The 23,503-nt window shown below is 40.3% G+C and overlaps 1 protein-coding gene across 7 annotated transcripts in view; it reads left to right on the top strand.

The window, feature by feature from the left end:
• The window catches only part of PHACTR2 (phosphatase and actin regulator 2), a 272,375-nt gene that overhangs the window by 162,966 nt on the left and 85,906 nt on the right, over positions 1-23,503 (top strand). For all 7 annotated transcript variants that reach the window (XR_006818296.1, XM_046004726.1, XM_046004731.1 and 4 more), the window contains exon 2: positions 10,555-10,722. Coding sequence is in view for 6 of the 7 variants with exons in the window: in XM_046004726.1 (XP_045860682.1) it covers positions 10,555-10,722 (168 nt within the window). In the remaining variant the exon portion in view is untranslated. The remainder of the gene's footprint in view (positions 1-10,554; positions 10,723-23,503) is intronic.

The raw sequence follows: 23,503 nt of genomic DNA, 5'->3' as shown, positions 1-23,503 counted from the left end.
GGAGTACAATTTGCTCAGTTGATGTCTTGCCCAGTGGAGATGTGTTGACCTTTTCTCCTTTTTTACAAACACAGCACAACCTCCACACACCATGACCTGCTCCCCACCCCAGACTCAGGGAGTTGTAGGATATGGTTAGTAAGGGAAAGAAAGTAGACGGTTGCTTCCTTTCTTATTTTTCACTTCACTAGCAAAGTTCTTGATATTTCCACGTAGAGCCATCAAAACTTTTCTTTGCTGATTGTGATCACAGTGGTATTCAAAACTTAAAATGCTTTTATTTAACAATAAAATTCATTTTCCATTTGCAAAGTGATCCTGTTGTCTACTCCATCAGAGTTTCTTTAAACCCCAAATACAAGTGATATTATTTAATCTGCTAAATATCCCACAGCAAGTCTAGGGGCTGTTGGGCATGTCCGAGCATCAGGATGTCCTCCAGCTGCACAAACATGCTCATTCTGCAGGCCTATAGGCCACGAGTTTAAACTCTGAAATTCTTTGTCGGTGCTTGTAGACAGATGGAAGTCTTTAATAGCTTTTCCCTTTGGGGGTTTAAAAATAATGGCCGCTTCCATTAGAAAAACAAGTTTAAAAACTGGAGATATCAAATTCCTAAAATTAATACTATGGTAAATAAGGATTATGTGCAATCAAAGGACCGTAGTTAATATAAGCAAAGGACACACTCTGCCTTCAACTAGCACGAACCAAACTGTGAAGACACTGGGGCCATTGGTTTACAGAGCCAAACAGTACCTACTGTAATTCTTTGGGTTAGTCCACAGAGGAGGTTGGAGGTAGAACTGAGTTATTATTCATTAGGGTTTATGTCTTGCCTTCTCTTAAAGTAGAGCTCATTCCCACCCATATCCTTCTGACTCATTTTGTACAGAGGAGACCCTGGGGGCCAACTGCTGACTTCAAATCCCACTTATCAGCTTTGTGACCTTGGGTCAATTACTTGGCTCTCTCTGGACTTCACCCTCCTCATTACAAAGTGGGAATGCTAATAAGCCCCTACCTCACAGGGCCATTTGACAGTTAAGAAGACATCATTCATAAAGCACTTAGAACAGGTCTTCATGTGGCCTGTAAGATCTACGTATTCAGCACAGATCAGTATGAGAATCATAGACTTTTTTAAAATTGGAAAGGAGCCTAGAGATCACGTAACCTAGTCTCCTTATCTCAGCAATGAAATATTGGGGTCTTTGCCGAAGGTCACAGGGCTATTGAGAAGCAGAGTCGGGTGTGGAACTCAGCTCTCTTCTTGGCTTACAGTCAGCCATTACCCATAACAGTAACTGAGATTCATTGCCTGTCTTGATTGTGCAGCATCTTCTTTGCTTTTTGCCCTATGAAGAATCGTATGCCATTCTAGAGCTACCAAGAGGTGCTACTGATTCACAAATTTAGCTGTTGTATTCCAAGGAGGACTGACTCAGAGAGCTGTTGTATTCCAAGGAGGACAGACTCAGAGAGCTATTGTATTCCAAGGAGGACAGACTCAGGAATCACATGACCTAGATGATGTCTTTGCCATTAGCTAATGGCTTGGGAAGCCACATAGTCTCCTGGGGTCTCAGTTTCTCCACAGGTAATTTTTTTTTAAGATTTTATTTATTTATTTGACAGAGAGAGATCACAAGTAGGCAGAGAGGCAGGCAGAGAGAGAAGAGGAAGCAGGCTCCCTTCTGAGCTGAGAGCCCGATGTGGGTCTTGATCCCAGGACCCCAGGATCATGACCCGAGCCGAAGGCAGAGGCTTTAACCCACTGAGCCTCCCAGGCGCCCTATCCACAGGTTGTTTTTTAATATATATAGGATAATGTAGAACCCCTGTATTAAACACAGTTGCGGTTCCCATAACGGATAACTTAGTACTCAGTGTTTCTACAAATTGCACGTCTTGGAACTGCTGCGTGATTTAATATGCAGAGTGCAAATAAATGTAAAGCTGCCATTATTTATGGACAGTAAACTGCTTCTTAACCTTTCATCTTGCATAGGTGAGCTTCCAGTGTAGCACAGTTTTAGGGCAGTCTCAAAAGATAATAGATGGATTAGCTTTCCCAGAAATCTGGCTAGGGAAGGGAGATGTTATTTGCATTTTTCAGATAAAGAAATTAATAATGGTATCCTTTATAAATAGAAGAGCTTGCATAAAGCTTATCATTTTTGAGTGCTCTCTCATCTGAGGTCTTGCTAAGACTGCAGATTTCTATTTTGTAGCTAGGTAACTTTGCTTTGGAATGCTCATGTGTTTAGATGATTCTCAGACATAAAGTTCAGTGAAAAAGGACAGACATTTATAAAGGAGTGTGCTGTAGAAGTCCACTAAGCTGAAGTTCAAGAATAGGTGACATAAATCAGTGGTAATAGGGGTTAAAACAATGGTTATTTGGGGGAATTGGTGGGAGAGGGTGGTTATGACTGGGAAGAAGCACAAAGAAGCTTTCTGGGTCTGGAAATAATTCTAGACTTTGATCTGGATGGTGATTACATATACAAAATCATTTACTGTCTGTAAATATACCTAAAAATTATTTTGAAAAAGCTCCATAGTTTAATTTGAATGGCAGATCTTACCCAGGTCCCTTCAGATAACTTTATAGCTTCTTTCAGTCATAGAGGACTGGAAATTGGCAAATATGGAGTCGAGTTATGAGAGCAGTCTTCCTCCGGGGGGACCAATATAACTTCATTTGACTCTTACGATATCAGTGTTTTTCATATTCTATTCTTTTTCTTCAAATTTAGTTTCTTGTTTACATTCTATTCTTTTTACTCTTACTGGATTTTAAAAGATGATGGCTATATAATTAAAATATTTTTAGCCTTGATTATCACCTTAATGTTGATGATTCTTTAAGCAGTCAGCTAATGAAAAGCAATGTTTTTCCCTGTACCAACCAAGATCTTTTCTAACTCTAATATTGTATTCTCAGATTTTTAAGTAATGCTATATACATTGATATATAGAAAGTTCACTCATTCTCTAGTTCCTTTTTACATTTTTCACATTTAACCATTTCACATGTTCAAAGACTTGACCTTATAAATTTGATTTCATTCATTTTCCCATAAATATGTAACATGTGTCTATTTTGAGCACAGGAGCATGGCAATGAAAATGTGGGTTTTTTTGTTTTTTGTTTTTTGGGGTTTTTTGGGGGGGGGCTTTACTTTAAAAGGTCGGCCATCCTTGATTGGATCAAGGAAGGCCATTCCTTCCTCGATTTCCACTGAAAAGTCTACTCATCTTTTCGGTTCCCAGTCAAGTCTCTCACTCCCTGTGAAACATTCCCCAGTCACCTCAATCAGTGTTGACTGATCCCCTCCCTAGGCTTCCACCTCTGGGCTCTTCTCCCACCTTTGTTCCAGTGCCTCCCCTGGCCGGCATCACAGAGCACTGATCACATCTGCTCCCCCAACCATCCTGCGTGCTCCGAAAGGGTGAGAATCCTGTCCTACTGTCTGGGATCTCCCAGGACCTATTATGGTGGGTTCATGGCACTGAGTTAAAACAGGCCTTGCTGGTCAGTGGTAAAGAGGGCCATCTCTGACTTGGAATCCAAGCTCTGCCACCCACACAGTGTGTCACTTGAGGAAGATACTTATTTATTCATTTTAAGTCACATAATTTAGTCAATGAATGTTTATTTAATCTTTCTCTATATGAAAGCACCTCCACGTCTGTTGCCGAATACCAAGCTAGACATTTAGTCTCTGTGAGTCTTTTCTCATCTCCAAAATGGGGCTGGTAATAGAATCTATGTCAGAGCTGTCATGAGAATTAGCATGAGCAAGGCAGGTTAGGTACTTAGCACAGAGCCTGACGCACATACGCACTCAATAAATATCAGTGATTGTCACTTCTGCTGTTAATAAAGTGCTCACTAATTTCCACTTTCAGGAGAGAATCAGACTCAAGGTGGGTCAGTGGCTAGTTCATTGCTGGGTACTATGCATCAGACCTTTCACACTGGCATCAGCCGTGGGGTTTCTGTTTCTGAATTGTGCCATTCACTCTTCCATCCTTATGAGTGCAGGGGATGAGATAGGAAATGAGTCCTCAATTGTCATGAAATAAGTTTCAGTCCTTTAAATTTACTTTGATTCCCAAATAAAATTCTATTACCGAAAACAGTTCAGCTTCAGCGATTTAAAAATAAAGAACAAGGAACCTTTTTTATTCCCAGATTTGTCATTCTATGTCATCAGTATATGATACTAATCCTGGTGTGGTGAGAGAGAGAGAATTGGGGGTATGTTTGGATCAGGCCCACAGTAACTGAGTGGATACTTGCTGACACTATTTTTCCAGGCTCGTTATCTACCCTTCTGAAAGATGTTGGATGTCAATTACCTTATTTGGGTCTATCGTGTGCTGAAAAGTGATGAAATAGCAATTTGATGACCTATAAATATCTCTCAGTGATAAAACACTAGAAATTGAAAATATTGTGAAAAGAGATTTTTATGAAACAAGATGGGATCGGGAGGGAGACAAACGATAAGAGACTCTTAATCTCACAAAACAAACTGAGGGTTGCTGGGGATGGACGGGTAGGGATGGGGTGGTTGGGTTATGGACATTGGGGAGGGCATGTGCTATGGTGAGTGCTGTGAAGTGTGTAAACCTGGCGATTCACAGACCTGTACCCCTGGGGCTAATAATATATTATCTGATAATAAAAATATTTTTTTTAAAAGAGAGATATTTAGAGAGGAAGATGGGCAATTCTAAAGCATATTAACTTCCCAAAACCTCTTTGAGCAGAAATGTTTACTCTTGGTAAAAGCAAGACTCCCTGAGGTCTCCCTACAGCTGATATCCTCACCCCTATGAACCTCTTAAATTCTCATCCTCATGCACCTCTATGCTAGCTAATGCCACATTTATACAAACAAATTCTTTAAGTTACTTATAGATTTGTAGAAAAGTTACAGAGATAGTACGGAGTTCTTATATATGCCCCTACTTAGTTTCTCCTGTTATTCATCTCATGTATGAATATGATACATTTATTACAACCAAGGAACAGAACACTGGTGCATTACTGTTAACTAAATTCCATAATTTATTGGGATTTCCCTCATTTTCCCCAAATGCCCTTTTTTGTTGTTGTTTCAGGATTCTATCCAGGATACCACATTGCATTTATTTATATGTCTCCTTAGCTCCTCTGGTCTCTGATCGTTTCTTAGACTTTCTTTGTTCTTAATGATGTTGACAGTTTTGAGGTATGTTGGTCAGGTAATTTATAAATGTCCCTCATTTTAGTTTTGTCTGATATTTTTCTCATGGTTACAGTGGGGTTATAGGTTTTGAAGTATGATTTTCATCCATCGTATCAAGGGTACATGTTATCAACATGACATACTACGGATGCAATTAATCAAGATCACTTAGCTGAGTTAGTGTTTGTCAATTTTCTCCTCTGTAAAGTCACTCCTCCCCCTCCATTTTATGTTGCAGTCCTTGGAAGGAAGTCCCAGTGTGTAGCCCACATTTAAGGAGTAGGGAGTTCAGCTCCACTCCCTTGAGATGGCGTGTTTATATAAATTATTTGAAATCTTCTGTACAAATTTGCTTTCCCACATTTAATTATTCAATATTTATATTAGTATGATATTATTTAATCATTCAATATTTATATCAGTGTGATATTTGTCTATATCAGTATTCAGTATATTTATCTCTATCAATATTATATATATTTATTTTATACTTTGGATTATTATCTAATACTACATCATTTATTTTGTTGCTCAAATTGTTCCAGCTTTGGCCTTTGGGACTCTTTCAGTTGGCTCCTATGTGAATTTGACATACTCCTGTCAGTATGTTTTTTGAGCACTTGCTTACTTTCTGGCACTGTATCATGCTCCAGGTTAATCCAGTGTTTCTTTTCTTTGAAGAGCACTGTTAGAAACCAAGATCTGAGTACCAGTGTGCACACTTGGGGTGTTGTTGCTTCTAGGCTTTCTGAGTGAACAGAACTTTCTGAACAGAACAGAACAGAACTATCATCATGATATTTCCACCTCTAATACAGTGCCATAGGTATCATTCTAACTACCCCATCTCCACACTTACCAATAAGCTCGCTTTCCAGCAGTGACTCCCGACATAAATTATCCGTATACTTATTTATTCTGTCCCAGTGTACTTGGATTGCAGCTTCAGAATTGTTAACTTTTCTCTCATGTAATGCCACACACCTTGATCTTTCTGTTCCTTTTCTCTTACTGTCTGTCAGTGATCATTCATCTTACCCCACAAAAGGAAGATTTTGGTACAACCCAAAGTAAACTCTGATAAGCAAGAGAGTAAGGATCTCCAGTAGTGAACTCAAGATAAGGATAGCCACTTGGCTTCTTTGGAAACCATTATCAAGTCTCATCTGCGATGGCTCAGAGCATGAGTTTATCCTAATTTTGTTGTCTACTTGGTTCTGGGTCCAGAAATTATGTATGGCCCTGTATATGATAGTACATGTATGAAGGCATTCGGTTGAGAGAGGCCTCATGTAAGTATAGGAAATAAAGTCAAATCTTCCCTGAATGCTGCTGTAAAGTCCTATGGCCTTTAAAGGGGAAAGTGGCAGACTTATACTGGAAAACATAAAAACTGTAAAATAAAGAAATATTTTAAATATTTTAAAACAATCTCAAGTGTAAAAAAGAAACTTCTGATGAAGGGCAGGTTACTTTTCAGAACATGAAAATCAATCAAAATTAACCTTTAAAACAGGAAATTTAGACTTTCATCTGGGATTTACCTAGCAATTTGTTCTCATCTGGATGCAAATATAAGATTCAGGAGACTTGTTGTGAAAAAATTTTTTAGTAAGTTTCAAACAGATTCTAATGGTAAGTTGATTCAAAAGAAAATTATAGAAGTATCAATGGAACTGACAGTATCCTAGGTGTTTGAAGAAGAGAGTTTATATTCTGTTCATACTACTCAAAAGCAGGTGAAAATCCCCTACGCATTCATGATTCAAGAGACGTATAATGGCAGTATGGCCAACTGTGCCAACATATGGTTCCTAATTGCAAGTCTCGTTTGCTCTACTAACCCAACAATTGCAAAACTACAAATGAATTAAATTTTCTATCAGAAAAAAGGTATGTATGTGTGTGCACTGCTCTGGTCATTGGCACTAGCCCAGACCCTTTCCAGAGCAGAGATAAAGACTAGAACTGTAGATGAATAATAAAGATAATGGCAGTTAATTTCTTATGCAGCTATGAATTTAACACTAAGGTTTTAATTCTTTACTCACTCAGTCTCCCCATTTGTCACCTAGAGAATTCCTTACTTTTTGCTTTGTTTATTTTTGTTTTGAGGAGAAAAAGTAGATTATTCTTCAGTGGTTTGGATCAAAAGCAGAATTTTTATGGAGTGTCAAGGAACTGGATATGTGGCTTGAGAGAAAAGGAAAAATAGATGTATGTCTGTAACCACAGAGATGAATTTGAGATAGAAACCCTCATTCCCATGTGAGTCAGCCCTTATATGTTTCACAACATTGAAATTGTTCAAAATTAAACCCTTCAGCATAAAATCTCAAAAAAGAAGAAATGCCAGACACTCAGTTCCTCCCTAGGTTTGCCTCTTGTTTGAGGAAGGTAGTGGACAAGAGTGGAAGTGAAGTAAATAAGGATTTTACATTTTTACTCTGGCTTAGCTTCAAAATCACTCTGTCCTATATTTCTCTCTGCCCATTGTACTTTGGTTCATATGGGCAGGGTAAAGTAGGGTCAGGAACCATGTATGGAAGAAACAGTCACTGCAGGATTTGCATTTCTATCTGAAACTAGAATAGACATTACTAGAGGGGAAAACAGAATTTATCCTTCTTGTTTGGAAGCAGCTCATAAGGATTTAGGTATTAGTGTAGATGGATTGTCTTTTTTCATTCAGTTTAAGATTTCTTTAGTTCTGGTATGCCAAGTGATTTTTGATTCAGATGTAGACATTTTTATATTATGCTATGGGACTCAAAATCTTATTGAATACTTTTTTTTTTTTTAAGATTTTATTTATTTATTTGACAGAGAGAGATCACAAGTAGACAGAGAGGCAGGCAGAGAGAGAGAGAGGGAAGCAGGCTCGCTGCTGAGCAGAGAGCCCGATGCGGGACTTGATCCCAGGACCCTTAGATCATGACCCGAGCCGAAGGCAGCGGCTCAACCCACTGAGCCACCCAGGCGCCCCCTTTTTTTTTTTTTTTTAAACTCGCTTTGTCTACCACATCTCCAGCATTGGAAGGAGGGGTACTGCCTGGTAAAGGTAAACCTCTGCCAGGTAGAGGTAAAAATCCAGGTTCTCCAGTCATCCTCTTTTGATACCTTATAGTGGAAATGGGGGCAGGGGATGCTCCTCATTCCTCTTGGGGATGGTGGTATTTCTAGATCCCTGCATAGTCTGAACTGATACCACAGTGGATAGGAGTGATCTTGTTCCCACTGGACATTGGTTTGATACCACCCCAATATTTATGGGGATGGAGGAGGAGAGACACCTCATTACTGCTGTGTAGGGGTGGAAGGCCAGGCTCCCATGTGCTCTCTGCTGACACTGTAGAGGATGATTCATTACCAGATGGTAGACATGAAAGTCCCAACTCCCTACGTGGTCTTTCATGACATCTCTGACAGGGGAGTTGGTTACAGCTTCATGAGGGTAGACACCTAGTCTCCCCACTCATCCTTTGCTGGCATTCACGGTGATCATTTCTTCTGTGGTGTCTGGCTGGAATAGAGCAGTTATTGACTAAAGGGTTTCCTTTTTCCTAGGCTGTCTCTTTCTTGCTGTTTTGGCTGGAGAGCAGCTTTTGTGGTGGCTTTTTTGGTCTTTGCCTCATAGTGTCTCCAGGTTGCTGACTCCTTTCAGCTACAAGTCTGGTGTAAGTGAGACAAAAAGAAAACCTGGGATCTCACCTTCATGTTGTTTCTTGGGTCCTGAAGTCTCAGGGTGTTCTACTTTCTTTTCATTTTGCAGAGTCTTCTTATGCTCTGTTTATATATAACATCTGAGGTTTTAAAGTTCGATTTAAGAGGAGGAATAGGAAAATGTAAGTCTACTCCATTTTCCTGCAAGCAAAAGTCCTTGCCATTCAGTTCTGCCTTTGTTTTGTTTTTTCCAGTATTTTCTTATGGAATTTTTCAAGATGAAAGAATTATATAGTTAATCATCACGTATCTTGCTTCACCCCAAATTCAACACTTAATGTTTTGCTACATTTTTTTAGTATGGTTTTTATTTACTTTATTGTATTTATCCATCTGCCCATTCCATCCATCTGTCCATTAATTGTTTTTGATGGACATCAGTACACTCCACCCCTAAACACATCAGCATACATATCGTTAATTGGAGTTCACTATTTGTGGTTTTTTAAAGGTGAATTTTATATAAAGTAAAATGCATGATATCAAAAATATCATTTGATGAGTTTTGTATGATCCATCCCTTATTGGGATAATTTCAGTCACCCCAGTAAGTTCCCTTGAAGCCCCTTCTCAATTAACCTTAACTTCCATCACATTTCAAGAAGAACTACTGTTCTGATTTTCTTTTTTTGTTACTATCATAAATTCATTTTGACTCCTTTAGAACTTCATATAAATACAACCACATGGTATATATTTGTATTTTGTTGTGCTTGGCTTTTTTTTCAGCACAGTATTTTTGAGAGGCATTCATGTTGTTGTATGTATTGGGGGGTTGTTATCGTTATTATTGCTGAGTTATTTCGTTACATGAACAATACCACAGTTTATCCATTCTGGGCTGCTTCCAGTTTTTTGCCATTACCATTTAACAGTAGGAATAACGTAAGTCATCATTGTCTACCTTCTGTTTTGGACATAGTGCAAGGCAACTTAAGGTTTTGGGCCTTTCTCTGATTAATAAGATGATTAAGGCCCTAAAGATATGTTCTATCACATACAATACCCACATTTTCCACGCATTTCTTATTGTTAGTGAAAATTATCGGTTTATTGGAAGCTGAAATTTTCTTTTGCAATAGAAGCAAAAGATGGTTTTAGCATTGTGAAAGTTAGAATTAGCTTCTTGGCACGAAATTTAATTTTGCAAAGGAGAAACCATGGTTTTAACTACACTGTAACTGTAATATTCATTACTAAGAATGCCATACTAGCCTCTGGAGGAACATCCTATTTCAGGAATACTTAGAATGCTCTAGTCCTTCACAAAATAGTGTTGTAGTTGCTGCAATGGATTCAGCTGGGTTTCACAGACCCCTGTTTGTCTGGCCCTACCTATTATGTAAGTCTCTTGCTTCTTTTCTGTTTTCCCAAAATGGTTATCTAAGGGGACTGTAATTTCTGATTGATTGATTTACTGTTTAATATTAGGGGAGTTCTACCAGCTGGGAAGTGGGACAAAATAAGCTTTACGTGAGATTCCAATTAAAGTGGTCATGCTTGCTATTAAAGTACAGGAAGAAACATGACATCGTTTCAAACTTTTTATTACAGCTTTTCTCTGACTTTATTTTTCTTTATACAGTTGATGGACTGGACAAAGCTTCTCTAGCAAATTCAGATGGCCCAACAGCAGGCTCACAAACACCTCCCTTCAAGAGAAAGGGGAAACTCTCCACCATCGGCAAAATCTTTAAACCTTGGAAATGGAGGAAAAAGAAGACCAGTGACAAATTTAGAGAAACCTCAGCAGGTATGAATATCATAACTTTACTAGAAGATAAGTTGTTACATTTTTTAAAAGATAAAAAATTGTGTCTTGTAGGGCTTTTTTCCCCCCAGAAAAAAGGCCATATTTGAAATGAAATTAGACTTAATTTAGAGTTCTGATTTGCCTGCTTTCCCACTCACTGACTTTCTAATATACCCTTGTTTTTAAACATATACTTCATGCAGAAAACTAGTATGGAGGGAGGGGAAGTGAAAGAAGGTGTAATAGAAAATTAGAAGGGGAAATGTTATTTGTCAACATTGTAGCTGAAATAGCCATTCACACACACACACACACACACACACACACACACACTCTCTCTCTCTCTCTCTCTATTATCTATCTACTTAGTTCCAGCAACACAATCCTATTTGTTAATTTAAGAAAAAAATTTTAATGTCTTTTTTTAATGTGTTTGTTTTGTGGGAAAAATAAATGTAAATGGCTGTTCGAAAGAAAAGTGTTCCTGTGTTTTATTGTTAAATTTGAAATTTCCATCATACCTTTAAGACAAATAAATGGTTTCTGTCCTAAGGGAGTCAGAACACTATTGGTATAAAATTTTTTTTATTATTTTGTGGATTTGTTAAGCTTTAAGAATTACATTACTTAGTACCTTTCATGTGGACTCATGGAAGAAATTTGCTTTATATCTCAGGCCAGAATTAAGCCCAAGTTAAACAAGTATCAGTGGTATTACCTTTAAGGTAGAAAAGCATTTATTTCTTGATATAAGTTCAACATTCTCCATGCTTATATTGTCTAATACAATCGCTTTATCAGAATTCCTCATTGCACCAAGGTTAATATTGTCGGTGTATGTAGAGGGTCACAGAGCATATTTTACTGGTCTGTGCTAACATAGGAGTTGCCTTTAGTTGTAGAGCTGTGAAATAAAATAGAAAATACCTCAGATACCACATAGGTATGGAATAGGGACACCAAAGCTTCCTAACGAAATTGCCTGTGATGCATTTGCTGCTGTATAACTTCTTTGAGCATGTAATATTTAAAGAAGAAATAATGATACCATATCTGGGATTTGTTTCGAAATCCTGGAGGTGGGGTGAGTGTAGATGAAAGAAGATTGGCCACAAGTTGGTGATTGCTTAAGCTTGGTCATGGGTACAGGGGGGTTATTATTCTCTCCTCTCTATGTGGACGTATTGGAAAATTTCTGTAATGAAAGATAGGGAAAATAAAAGAGATCTGGCTTAGGGGGAAATAACAATAGATTGGTTATTACATTTTCTATAGTTTCTAATTGGTTTCTTGGATTAGAAAGCAATAGCAAGTGGACAGAGTGCTGTGCTGAGTGAGTAAGGACATCTGGGTTCTGTAGTGTCTTTGCCATCAAGGTACCCCGTGATCTTGAGCAAGTCAGATCAGAGTCGAATGAGGTTATTCTAAGGTGCTTTCATTTCCAGATTCTGTTGTCAGTCCTTGACTCCTAATCCCTGGCTGGACATCTTGTTCTCCCTTGTTCTTCAGTTGTGAATGGAACCACAACTGGTCTTCTTAGTGTCCTCCTCTCACATTTCCCTAAGTGTTGAGAGAATCTGGTCCTTTGGGTTACCATGGCTACCGAGGATGGGAGTAGGGCTCCAGACAGTGCCAATAAGAAGATACTGAGAAGGGAGGATGGAAGTCTTCTCTTTTGTTTAGCTTGCCCTTTACTTGAATCTTGGATGTTAACTTCTCTCTCCCTGCTGAAGAAAAGATAGCCACAAAGAAATTCTCCTTCACTTTTCCTTGTCATCTCTTTTTAATTATTTTAACAGTAAGGAGGGTGTAACCCTGAATATTTTAGAAAAGTCTTTTTAAACAGCCTTAAGTGTTATTTTATGTTAGCCCATATTTGTTGAGGAAAGCCTAGCCATCTTTCTGTTCTGTTTTCTTTTCAGTTTCACACAGGATTTTATATAAGGTTGGCTCCAAAAAGTTATTTGTGGATTCTGTAGCCCTAGTTCCTAGAGACTACCAAACTACATTAATAACCTGAAAAGTTATTAGATGTCTGTTTTCTTTGCATCCAAATTGTGACATCACAGAATAAAGACAAGCCAAGTAGACGGGCTAACAATTCTTTGTGAATTTATCTGCTGCAACTGTGTCTTTCTTTCTAAGCCCATATTAATGTTGTACTTGAATTTCTTAAGATGTTATCAAGTGTCCCATCATAAAATATTTTGTTGTTACTTTATATATATGCTTATTTTAAGGCTTAGATTTCTGCCGAGCTTTATGGAGTGTATCAGTGAATCCTGAAATAAAGGGAGGCACAAAACGTGTAACAGATGTTTTATTTACATTGAGGAAAGATGTCATGTCTGGAGGAAAACTGATGCATTTGGAAATAACCAAGAGGAAGGTGTTCTTTTTTTTTTTTTTTTTAAAGATTTTATTTATTTATTTGACAGAGAGAGAGATCACATGTAGGCAGAGAGAGAGGGGGAAGCAGGCTCCCCGCTGAGCAGAGAGCCCGATGCCGGGCTCGATCCCAGGACCCTGAGATCATGACCTGAGCCGAAGGCAGAGGCGTTAACCCACTGAGCCATCCAGGTGCCCCGAGAAAGGTGTTCTTTAATAAATTGCCTCAAACAGCGAATTCTGTGGTTGTTTGGATATGACCAAGGTCATGTGCTGTCTGGCACACTATAAAGTCCACCTTAGGCACATCCCACAGTGTGTTGAGATCTGAAAGAAGGTGCATTTCTTCCAGGGCAAGTCCATCTTGTTTTCCTTCTAAATTCCTGGTGTTGTAGCCACTTGGCTATGAATCTTCCTGCATTCCGCCACATAGTGATTAAGACTGCTTTTCCTAGTCTGGGTTTCTGTTGAGGAAATTTTTTTTCTTTTGATTGATAACAGAGAGAATGCAGCCCTGATTGATTGATGCCATTGTAGTCATATGTTTCCCATGGCGGTGGCAGTTTAGAAGGGCCATGGTCAGTGGAACATGTGACTCTTGATCTCTGGGTGTGAATTCAAGCTCCACATTCGGTGTAGAGGTTACTTAAAGATAAAAATCTTCGAAGAAAAAAAAGAGAGAGAGAGAGAAGTGTCCTGTCCTTGAACCAACTATATTTTGGAAGTCCATCTTGTCTTATAAGAGAGACAGGGCCTAGGCCCCAACTTCAATTTCTCTGGCCTTGTTTTTTCTTTTTTTTTTTTAATATTTTATTTATTTGACAGAGAGAAATCACAACTAGGCAGAGAGGCAGGCAGAGAGAGGAGGAAACAGGCTCCCCGCAGAGCAGAGAGCCTGATGCAGGGCTTGATCCCAGGACCCCGAGATCGTGACCTGAGAGGAAGGCAGAGGCTTTAACCCACTGAGCCACCCCCAGGCGCCCCTCTCTGGCCTTGTTTTAAAGGAAAAAGTTGCCTGTCTCTTCAACTCTGTGCAGGCTGGTCCACAGGCTGTTGGGTTCTAGGGCGGGAGAGCAGTCTTCTTCCCATTGACTTTCCCCCAGGGCATCTTTTCTTAATTCTTCATCTCCTGAGCCAGAGGGCCCTTCTCTGGTCCCATCTTTGCTCTCAGTTGCATCCCTTCTGTGCATTTAGAACTCAAAATGTCATTTACACGTCTTTTCCTACATAATTATTCCTCCTGGGTATTTTTTCTTTCTTTTTTTGTGGGGAGGGGTGCTGTGTGTATTGTGGCTGAAGTTCCTCCCTCTGGATCTTTAAATTTGCTTCCGTCTCCCAAAAGCTAAGAATACAAACAAATCCCCTATCTGAACACAGTGGTTCTTCCAACTTCTGCAGAGTCTATTGCCGTCAGACCAAACGTCGTGAAAATCCAGCCTGTGTCACTTTGTCCACATCCTCTTCACTTGGTCATTCCTTTCCCTCTGCCATCTGCTCTTGTGTCCCGCACTCCACTGATGACATTCCAAGCCTCCCAATCAGGAAATTCCATGTCACTCTCTCATTTTCATCCATCCCAACCTCTGCAGCATTTGCCATCACTGGTTAGTCTTTCCTTGATTGACAAAAGATGTCCTTATCGGGGCGCCTGGGTGGCTCATTCGGTTAAGCCGCTGCCTTCAGCTCAGGTCATGATCCCAGGGTCCTGGGATCGAGTCCCACATCAGGCTCCCTGCTCAGCAGAGAGCCTGCTTCTCCCTCTCCCTCTGCCTGCTACTCTGCCTACTTGTGCTCTCTATCTCTCTGCCAAATAAAGAAAGAAAGAAATCTGTAAAAGATGTCATTATCTTGGTTGTCTTTGACTTTTCTTTCTGCCTTTTGTTTCCTCTCAACCCATTCTCCTCTTCCCTAAACCTTCAAGGGAGTTTGCTATGTGTCTTAGCCCTTCCCTTTCTTTGACTGTGCTCTTCCTCATCATGCCGTCTCTTCTTAGTACCCACATTTCTCAGGCTAAGTCTCCACCTAAGACCTAGGCCCATCTACCAGAGCATTGATGGGTAGCACTGCCTAAGGAGTGCGTGTTAACTCAAAAATCCATTCCTAAGGTCTAGCTATATCTGCACTGAAAACCATTGATTTCCTAGCTCTTGTTCTGTTGTTATATGATTCACTTGTATTTTTACAAAGAAATGAGACTGATCAATAATTGGGAATTTCGAACCTCGTTTCTTCCCCTATAGAAGCAGATAACTCATTGAGATTACTATGTACCCAATTATATGTCAGGAATCAGGAACAGACCACAGCACTCCATTCATACTAGTTTTTTCCAATTTCCGTTTTTCCATTTGTTCAGTTCTGAGCTCAGTAGAAAATGGAATCAGAGACTTTCATAAGTGAATGAATATAAGTATTCCTGAAAGTGTTGTTCTGGGGTCTGGTATTCTGGAGGGAGTGAGTGGGCAAGGTTCCTGCACTCTTGGAGCTTTCATTCTAGAGAGGCAGATGCGATGAATGAGCACAGAGTGAGGGAAGGGGGAGTGGAAAAGTACTATGTACAAAATCCATTCCAAAGCAAAACAGATCCCTTGCCAATCTCAGGTACCCATGCTTTTGCAGACATGGCTTTCTTTGGCATCTAGATTTTGAACCATGGAGTTCTTTGACTCTTCCTTGCCTCTTACTGTCTTCTACATTCCATTAGTTACTAAAACCTTTCATGTGTTTTCACCTGGTGCAGGGCCTCCACATTAGCCTTTCATCTCAGTCCCTATTATCTGATCCTTACCAGTTTATTATTGCAGGTAGCCTCTTGGTTATATTTAGGTATGAGCCGAACCAGCTGTAGAAAGCTATAGAACACTGGAGAAGGTGGGGAGAGGCGAGGTTCTGGGAGTAAATCTGCCCACAGGGGAACCTGATCTAGCTGGTGAGGCTGACAGTGAAGATTCAGGATACCAGAGGCCTTCAGGAACCCCATAGTAACTAAGATGACAACTTTCTAAGTCTCAGGCCAGGCAGATAGAACAATGGGTATTTCACACGAGAATGGCTTGTGTTTTACCCCATAGGTTAGATTAGGAGAGCATCCAGGTAAATGAGAGTGGGAAATCCAGATGGGCCTTTAGGAGCCAGGGTGTTCTAAATTACTTAGGTGGTAGTACTCATGGGCAGATGGTGCCTGGTGTAGGAATCAAAAAGACTCAAACAGAGCCCCCATACTTTTTTTATTTTTTTTAATGGAACCAGAGAATAGAGCTGGTAACTAGGACAGGAAGTTACCGAAGGATTCAGGACAGAAACTTGCTGTATAAAGTGGAACACAGGGATGGTTTTGAGGGAGTGGTCTCCTCAGACTCCAAACCTCAAGTACTGGAGCTCCTGTTGCTAGAATGGCACAGCCCAAGAGCTGGATGACCAGAAAGGAAAAGAACTGTTGTGCATTTGGAGAAACAGGTAGGCAAACTACCCTTCTCTACCCTCTCTTCTCTAGCACATCTTGGATACCACCATGAGGGAATCTCCTAAGTGGAACTTTGGTCCTGTCAGTTCTTGCTTAAAGTGTGGCTGACTCTACATTGTTTCCTAAGTGAATTGCAGACTCTTAAGCTCTCCTCAGTGTAACCCAAACTTACCTTTATTTTCATTTTTTTCAGTCACTTACATTGGATTTTAGTCACACAGGGTCAGTACTTACTGAGCATGTCCCTAAGCCTTCTTATGCCCAAGCCTTTCTTCCTTTCTTCTTTCTTCTTGCTCTGAGTACCTTCTTCTCACAGCTACACTTGGGAAGATACCCGGTGTATGACATGACCCGCGAAAGGGTCATGACATATCTCTTCTTTCCCAAAGATATTCTTTTTTTTAAAGTAGGCTCCATGCCCAGTATGGAGCCCAACATGGATCTTGAACTCATGACCTTGAGATCAAGACTTGAGCTGAGATCAAGAATTGGATGCCCAACTGACTGAGCCATAGACACCCTTTCCATGAAGATACTCTTTTTTTTTTTTTTGAGATTTTATTTATTTATTTGAAAGAGAGAGAGAGCATGAGCAGGGGTGGGAGGAGACAGAGTGAGAGGGAGAAGCAGACTCTCTGCTGAGCAGGGCACCTAAGGCAGGCACAGTCTCAGGACCCTGAGATCATGACCTGAGGCAAAAGCAAATCCTTGACTGACTGAGATCTTCCTGAGATATTCTTACCCTTGGTTCTGTATCAACTGAGTAGGAACTCCTCTCCTTTGCTTATAATTCTCTTAAGATATGTATGCTTTGACTTTTTTATTTATGTGTCTGCTTACAGTTTGCTGTGTAAAATATTGAAGGTCAGAGACTATCTCATTCACTTTTGCCCAACTTTAGGTGCTTTATATAATAATTTATACCTGGTATGTACTTCTTTTTTTAGAGACAGAGAGAGAGAGAGAGAGAGAGAGAGGACATGCAAGCATGAGCTTGGGGGAAGGGGTGGAGAGGCAGAGGGAGAGAGTGAGAATCTTTAAGCAGGCTCCACACCCAGCACAGATTCTGAAGATGGGCTCGATCTCAGGATGCTGAGATCATGACCTGAGCCAAAATCAAGAGTTGGACCTTTAACTGACTGAGCCACCCAGGCATCCCCCACCCCAGATGTATACTCTTAAATGTGCCTTGAATTTCTTATTTATCGAATATCCACTATAACTAAATATACATCACTAGGTGCTTTAGGACTTTGTAAAAGAAATTGAAGATTGAAAACTCATAATGGGAAAGAGAAAGATAGTAAATTAAAATACTAATCAAAAATATATACTCACAATTGCAATCATGTACAACTATCCAGAAGCCAGTAAATAATTAGGGAAAATTTCTCTTTCCTATCTTTTGCCCTTGTTTTAAAAGTAAGTTACACTCCTAAATAAAGACATGTATCTTCATTATAATCATGACTTTTTTATTTGTGTTGTTAGTAATGCAGAAGGAATGCCTGCCTAGATTTTTAGATAACATTGTTGCAAGTTATCAGCATTCTAAGAATCAGAGTGATCTGTAGGGAGTCCTCTGGTAAAAACTTTAATTTACTGGTACTCTGCGTTCCCTAATCATCATAATGTCTAATTTTTACTGAATGCTATCATATACCAAGTTCTACTCCAAGAACTTTATTCACATTATCTCATTTAATCTTCAAAGATCATGAAGTTTCAGTGCTACTATTATCCCAGTTTTACTGATGAGGACTCTAAGGTCGGAAAATTCAAATGACTTGCCGGAGGAGGCATACCTGGTAGGAGGCAAAGATGGTATCTGAACCCAAGCAGTGTGGTGCCAAGCCACTACTTTTGACCATTACACTATGTTGTATCTCTAGAAGATAAATCCATACCCGGATCAGTAAGGATTGATCCATGCAAGGTGATTCTACTCTGTGGGTTTGCTTCATATACTAGAGTTTTTGTTGTGAGAAGGATTTGGTCTGAAGAATAATTTTGGTTCTACTTACTTGCCTAATTTTAGCAGCGTGTGCATAGAAAAATGGTTTGACAAGGGTCAACCCTTGTTTGGTCCTATTAAACCCTTATGTTTGGTCCTATTAAAGATTGTCTTCTCTGTAACCATAAAGGCCTAATGTTACTGCTTGGGATTATTTTCTTTTTTTTTTTTTTCCATCTTATTTTTTAATTAATTTATTTATTTTTTCAGCATAACAGTAGTCATTGTTTTTGCACAACACCCAGTGCTCCATGCAATACGTGCCCTCCCTATTACCCACCACCTGTTCCCCCGACCCTTCAAAACCCTCAGGTTGTTTTTCAGAGTCCATAGTCTCTTATGGCTCGCCTCCCCTTCCAATTTCCCTCAACTTCCTTCTCCTCTCCATCTCCCAATGTCCTCCATGTCATTTGTTATGCTCCACAAATAAGTGAAACCAAATGATACTTGACTCTCTCTGCTTGAATTATTTCACTCAGGGGATTATTTTCTATATCTAGAAAGTAGGGCAGAGTTAGAAGATTTGCATAGGGGGATATTTGTTAAGGACTTATCTGATGGCATAATAAACAATAGCATTTTTATTTCATCTATCTTTTTCCACTAAGAAAATGGAAGTACTTTCGTGTATCATTCACCCTAGCACCGTCTTGGAGGAAGGGAAGAGAATCTCTCCCTTTCCCAATTCACTGTAGCAGAAGGAAGTTACACAATCAGCCAAAGACCACATAGCACAACCAGATCCGCATAGGGCTCCTTGCTTATACATTAGACAACACTCATTGTCTTCTCAACAGATGTTAGTGAGCATCCACATCTACTGTGTGTCAGGCACTGTTATAGACTCTAGTGATACAGCAGGGAACAAAAGAGACAATACTGCCTTCCCCTATGGGGCTTATATTCTAGTAGGGATAGGATGCAGAAAGCAAATCCCCAGAGTTAGAAAATGGGAAGAAAAACATAAAGCAAGGACTAGGGAATGTGGGTAAGTTACAGTTTAAGATGCAGTGGTCAGAGAAACTTTACTAGAAAAACAGCATTTGAACAGAGGTGGGAAGGAAAGAAAAGCACTCAAGGAAATCCCATTAGGTAATCATATGTGTTAGAGCATGGATTTCCTTCTGTCTAACAATGGTGTCAATATACTGAGTGCAGTTCCTTATAAACTTGTATCCAATCTTTTTTTTTTTTTTAAAGATTTATTTATTTGACAGATAGAGATTACAAGTAGGCAGAGAGGCAGGCAGAGAGAGAGAGAGGAGGAACCAGGCTCCCAGCCAAGCAGAGAGCCCGATGCGGGGCTCGATCCCAGGACCCTGGGATCATGACCTGAGCCGAAGGCAGAGGCTTTAACCCACTAACCTCCTGGTTGTTAACCTTGATATCTGTTGCTGGCACATGGCTCCTAACAGATCATGTCATTTCACTCTACAATTGTAGGAGAGAAGCAGGAATCCAAGAAGGATTTAACTCTGTAATAGAAATGTTTTGTTACGGCTTCCTTTCTTAAGTTAGAATTTAGGAGCCAGATTTTGACAGGGCGTCAGAAATCCAGCTTCATGGAGTCTGAGTTTAGAATCCCTCATATGTTAGTGTTTTTTGGGTAGATCTTAATATCAGTCCTGCAGAGAATGCTTTTATAAACTGAAACAATAATGTATGATCGCCTCTGTGGGTAAACAGTCCCTAACTCACATTTAGTGGTGTCCGCTGTACTGGTTTGTTAGATTACTTGGAATAACAAGTATGTTCCCAGATTAATTTAAAAAATTCAGTTTGGTCCACAGTACACCTGAAGCTGGGCACTATTAAGACGTGTTCATATACAGCTGAACACTACTTACTAAAACTCTAGGGAAATATCTTCTGAATTTTCGATTAAAGCTGAGAATTTGAGGACTGTGAAGTACCTTACTTTTCATCTAGGTCTGTCCCCAAGGCACAATGTCTCTATCTCCCCCAAATCTGACAACATGTAATCATTCAACTTCTGAGCTCCTGCTTTCTTTCTTTTTTTTTTTTTAAAGATTTTATTTATTTATTTGACAGAGAGAGATCACAAGTAGGCAGAGAGGCAGGCAGAGAGAGAGGTGGGGGGGGGGGAGCAGGCGCCCTGCTGAGCAGAGAGCCCGATGCTGGGCTCGATCCCAGGACCCTGGGTTCATGACCTGAGCTGAAGGCAGAGGCTTTAACCCACTGAGCCACCCAGGCGCCCCTGAGCTCCTGCTTTCTCACTCTAATTATTGGGGAAGTTTTCTTTTACACCGACCCACAACAAACTCTCTCCAATTTTTCTAGCTATCCCCTGGCACTAATATATATATATATATATATATATATATATATATATATATATATATATTTATACATATCTCCAAATCACAGTGTTATGTGATGGTCCTTCCATCTTTTTATAAAATTCTTTCATCCCCTTGATGTGTTTTCAGTTTGGAGTTTCTCACCATGGGGCCATATTAAATTGTCTAGATTATTCAGTACATTTTTGTTGAATACCAGGCCCAACGCACTATGTTCTGAGGACACAGCAATGAACAAGCCTGATGAGGCACCTGCTCTCACAGAGCCCACAGGCTCTGTGTCCCCTTTCTTGGCCATTTTAATGCCAAGGTAACACTGTGACTTCCCCCCAAATTCTTATGATTACACTTAAAAATATATATATATATATATAAAATATTTAGAATTGCATCCACAATAGGACTATATCTTGTTACTAAAATGATAAGAATTTGTCAGTAGGAATAAAGTATCACCCAGCCGAATCCTCCAAGCTGGGTGATCCATTTGCCCCTTCTGACAATGCGCTGTATGTCCTTTCCGTGTACCCACTTCTACATCATCTCCAACATATGTCACCCTCAGTCGTGTGTGTTTCCCTGACAGGGTATAGCTGGGTGAGCTCCCTTCTGACATTAGACCTCCCCCTTGGACCAGATCTCTCTCTTTCAAGTTATCAGGAATCCTGTCCCAACACATCTCAAAGAGTTATTTTCTTGGTTGAGACCTCAGATCTCCTTTGTGGAGGAGACTGGCCTCTGCACCCCTTCATATTGTGCCCACATTTCTGGGATGCTGTTTTCTCTAAAAGCCCAGAAATCTCTGCTGCTGTGTTTTCTGTCTGTGAGACTGTCTTCCATGGGACCTGATTTTAGACCATTATCTGAGTGTTTTCTTCCCTCTCTAATTCAGCTTTAAGGTTCTCTTCACTAGGCCAATCCAGTCTCCACCTGGCATATCACCCCTTTTTCCATGGAATGGGTATTACTGTACAGATGTTCTGGTCTCGGAAACCAGACCTTGATTGGACACCATCAGTTCCAACAGCTACTCACTTGGGTTGTCCAGTCTTTGTATGTCATGATTTCAGCCAGATTAAAAAACCATCCCCGGCCATCCACACCTTTCTGTTTCCTCCTTAGAACTTCTGACTGGATGGGCTGTGTCCGATTGTTTCTGGGGAAGACAATTATTCCTGTTGTTAAAAGTCAGTAGAGTAGGGGTTTGAGGAGTCTAGGCATGGCCTGCTTCGCATCCTGAGAAACACACTATGAGAGGACAGCGTTCCTTCTGAGGAGTTACCCTGGCCTGAGTGAGGCGTCATCTTGAGCTCGCACATCAGTCAAAGCTCCTGGGCGAGCACCGTGTGACTCTTCCTGCGGGCTCTGCTGAGCCTGCCTTGTTCATTCATTCACACAGCACGTACTCACTGGCCTCCTCCTGTGAGCCTACACACTCTCCTGTGCTCCAAGGATACAGTAGTTAACAAAGGGGGAAGTTTCGAGGCTTGTGAACCTTCAGTGTCTCTGGTGTACCATTCTTCTCAGCTGTCTCTTTCCTGCTACCCAGCTCCATCCAGATCCATATCGCATATCAGCCTTTCCATCTCTGGGTTCCCCATTTTTCTCCTGTCAACCTCTTAACTACAGTTTTGATTCCTCTTTTCTTTCTCCAAAACATTTCTCTTTGTGCCTTCCTTAACTACCATTTTTTTTCCATTCCTTCTAGTTATCTAGTACCTTTTCCAGATCAGAGCAAAGAGAGATGTTCCCTGACTCCTTTTACCTTCATGTTGAGGGGGAAAGCTAGTTTCTGTTTATAGCTCACCTATTGGTGGCTCCTCTCTGAGGAAGAAGAGCAAAGGTCACAGCTGAGAGATCACCGGAATGGTTTTTGCACAGTCCAGACCTCATAGCCTCCAGGTTACCCGTGGCTATTCTTGGTAGCTCCTTGGAAACATTGCCTGTAAACTTCCCCCAGCAAAGTGGAGATCTACGAATGAAGCTTTTCAGTGAACACTGGTCTGTGCTTGCTGTATCAAACCTTAGCCCTTTCAGAAAACACAAATAGGTTTTTGATTTTTCCAAAACTTTTCTCTGCCTTCTCTCTCTTTTTGACCATGGGTCAATGAGCCTGTATAGTCCACAAAAAAATATAGCTGCCTTTCCTGACAACCCTGATGCTGGACACCTGAGATTTTCTTAGAAGTAGGAGTTGTGTTTGGCTAAGATTGGAGGCAGATACACAAAGGAACTACTAACTAGTTCTCTATTACTACCTTTGTGATCATGACTTTCCAAAAGAGGTCATTTCTTGGTCATTCACCACTCTGGTATTTTTTACTTTGAGGAGAGAGAGAGAGAGAGAGAGAGAGTGTGTGTGTGTGTGTGTGTGCGTATGTGTGTGTGTGCGTGTGTGTGTGTAGTTCTGTGAATTTTAATATATGTATGTTTTGTGTAACTACCACCATTATCAGGATACATCCCAATCCATCCTTGCCCAGTCCTCCAGCCCCATCCTTTCACAGTCATACCCTCCCTCCCCTCCACCACCGCCCCCAGCTCCTAACTTCTGGCAACCACTGCTCTGTTCTTCACTATCATTTGTTGTTTCAA

The sequence above is a fragment of the Meles meles genome, chromosome 5, assembly GCF_922984935.1.
Source record: "Meles meles chromosome 5, mMelMel3.1 paternal haplotype, whole genome shotgun sequence".
NCBI classification, from domain to species: Eukaryota; Metazoa; Chordata; class Mammalia; order Carnivora; family Mustelidae; genus Meles; species Meles meles.
This window is presented reverse-complemented; position numbering and strand designations above follow the sequence as displayed.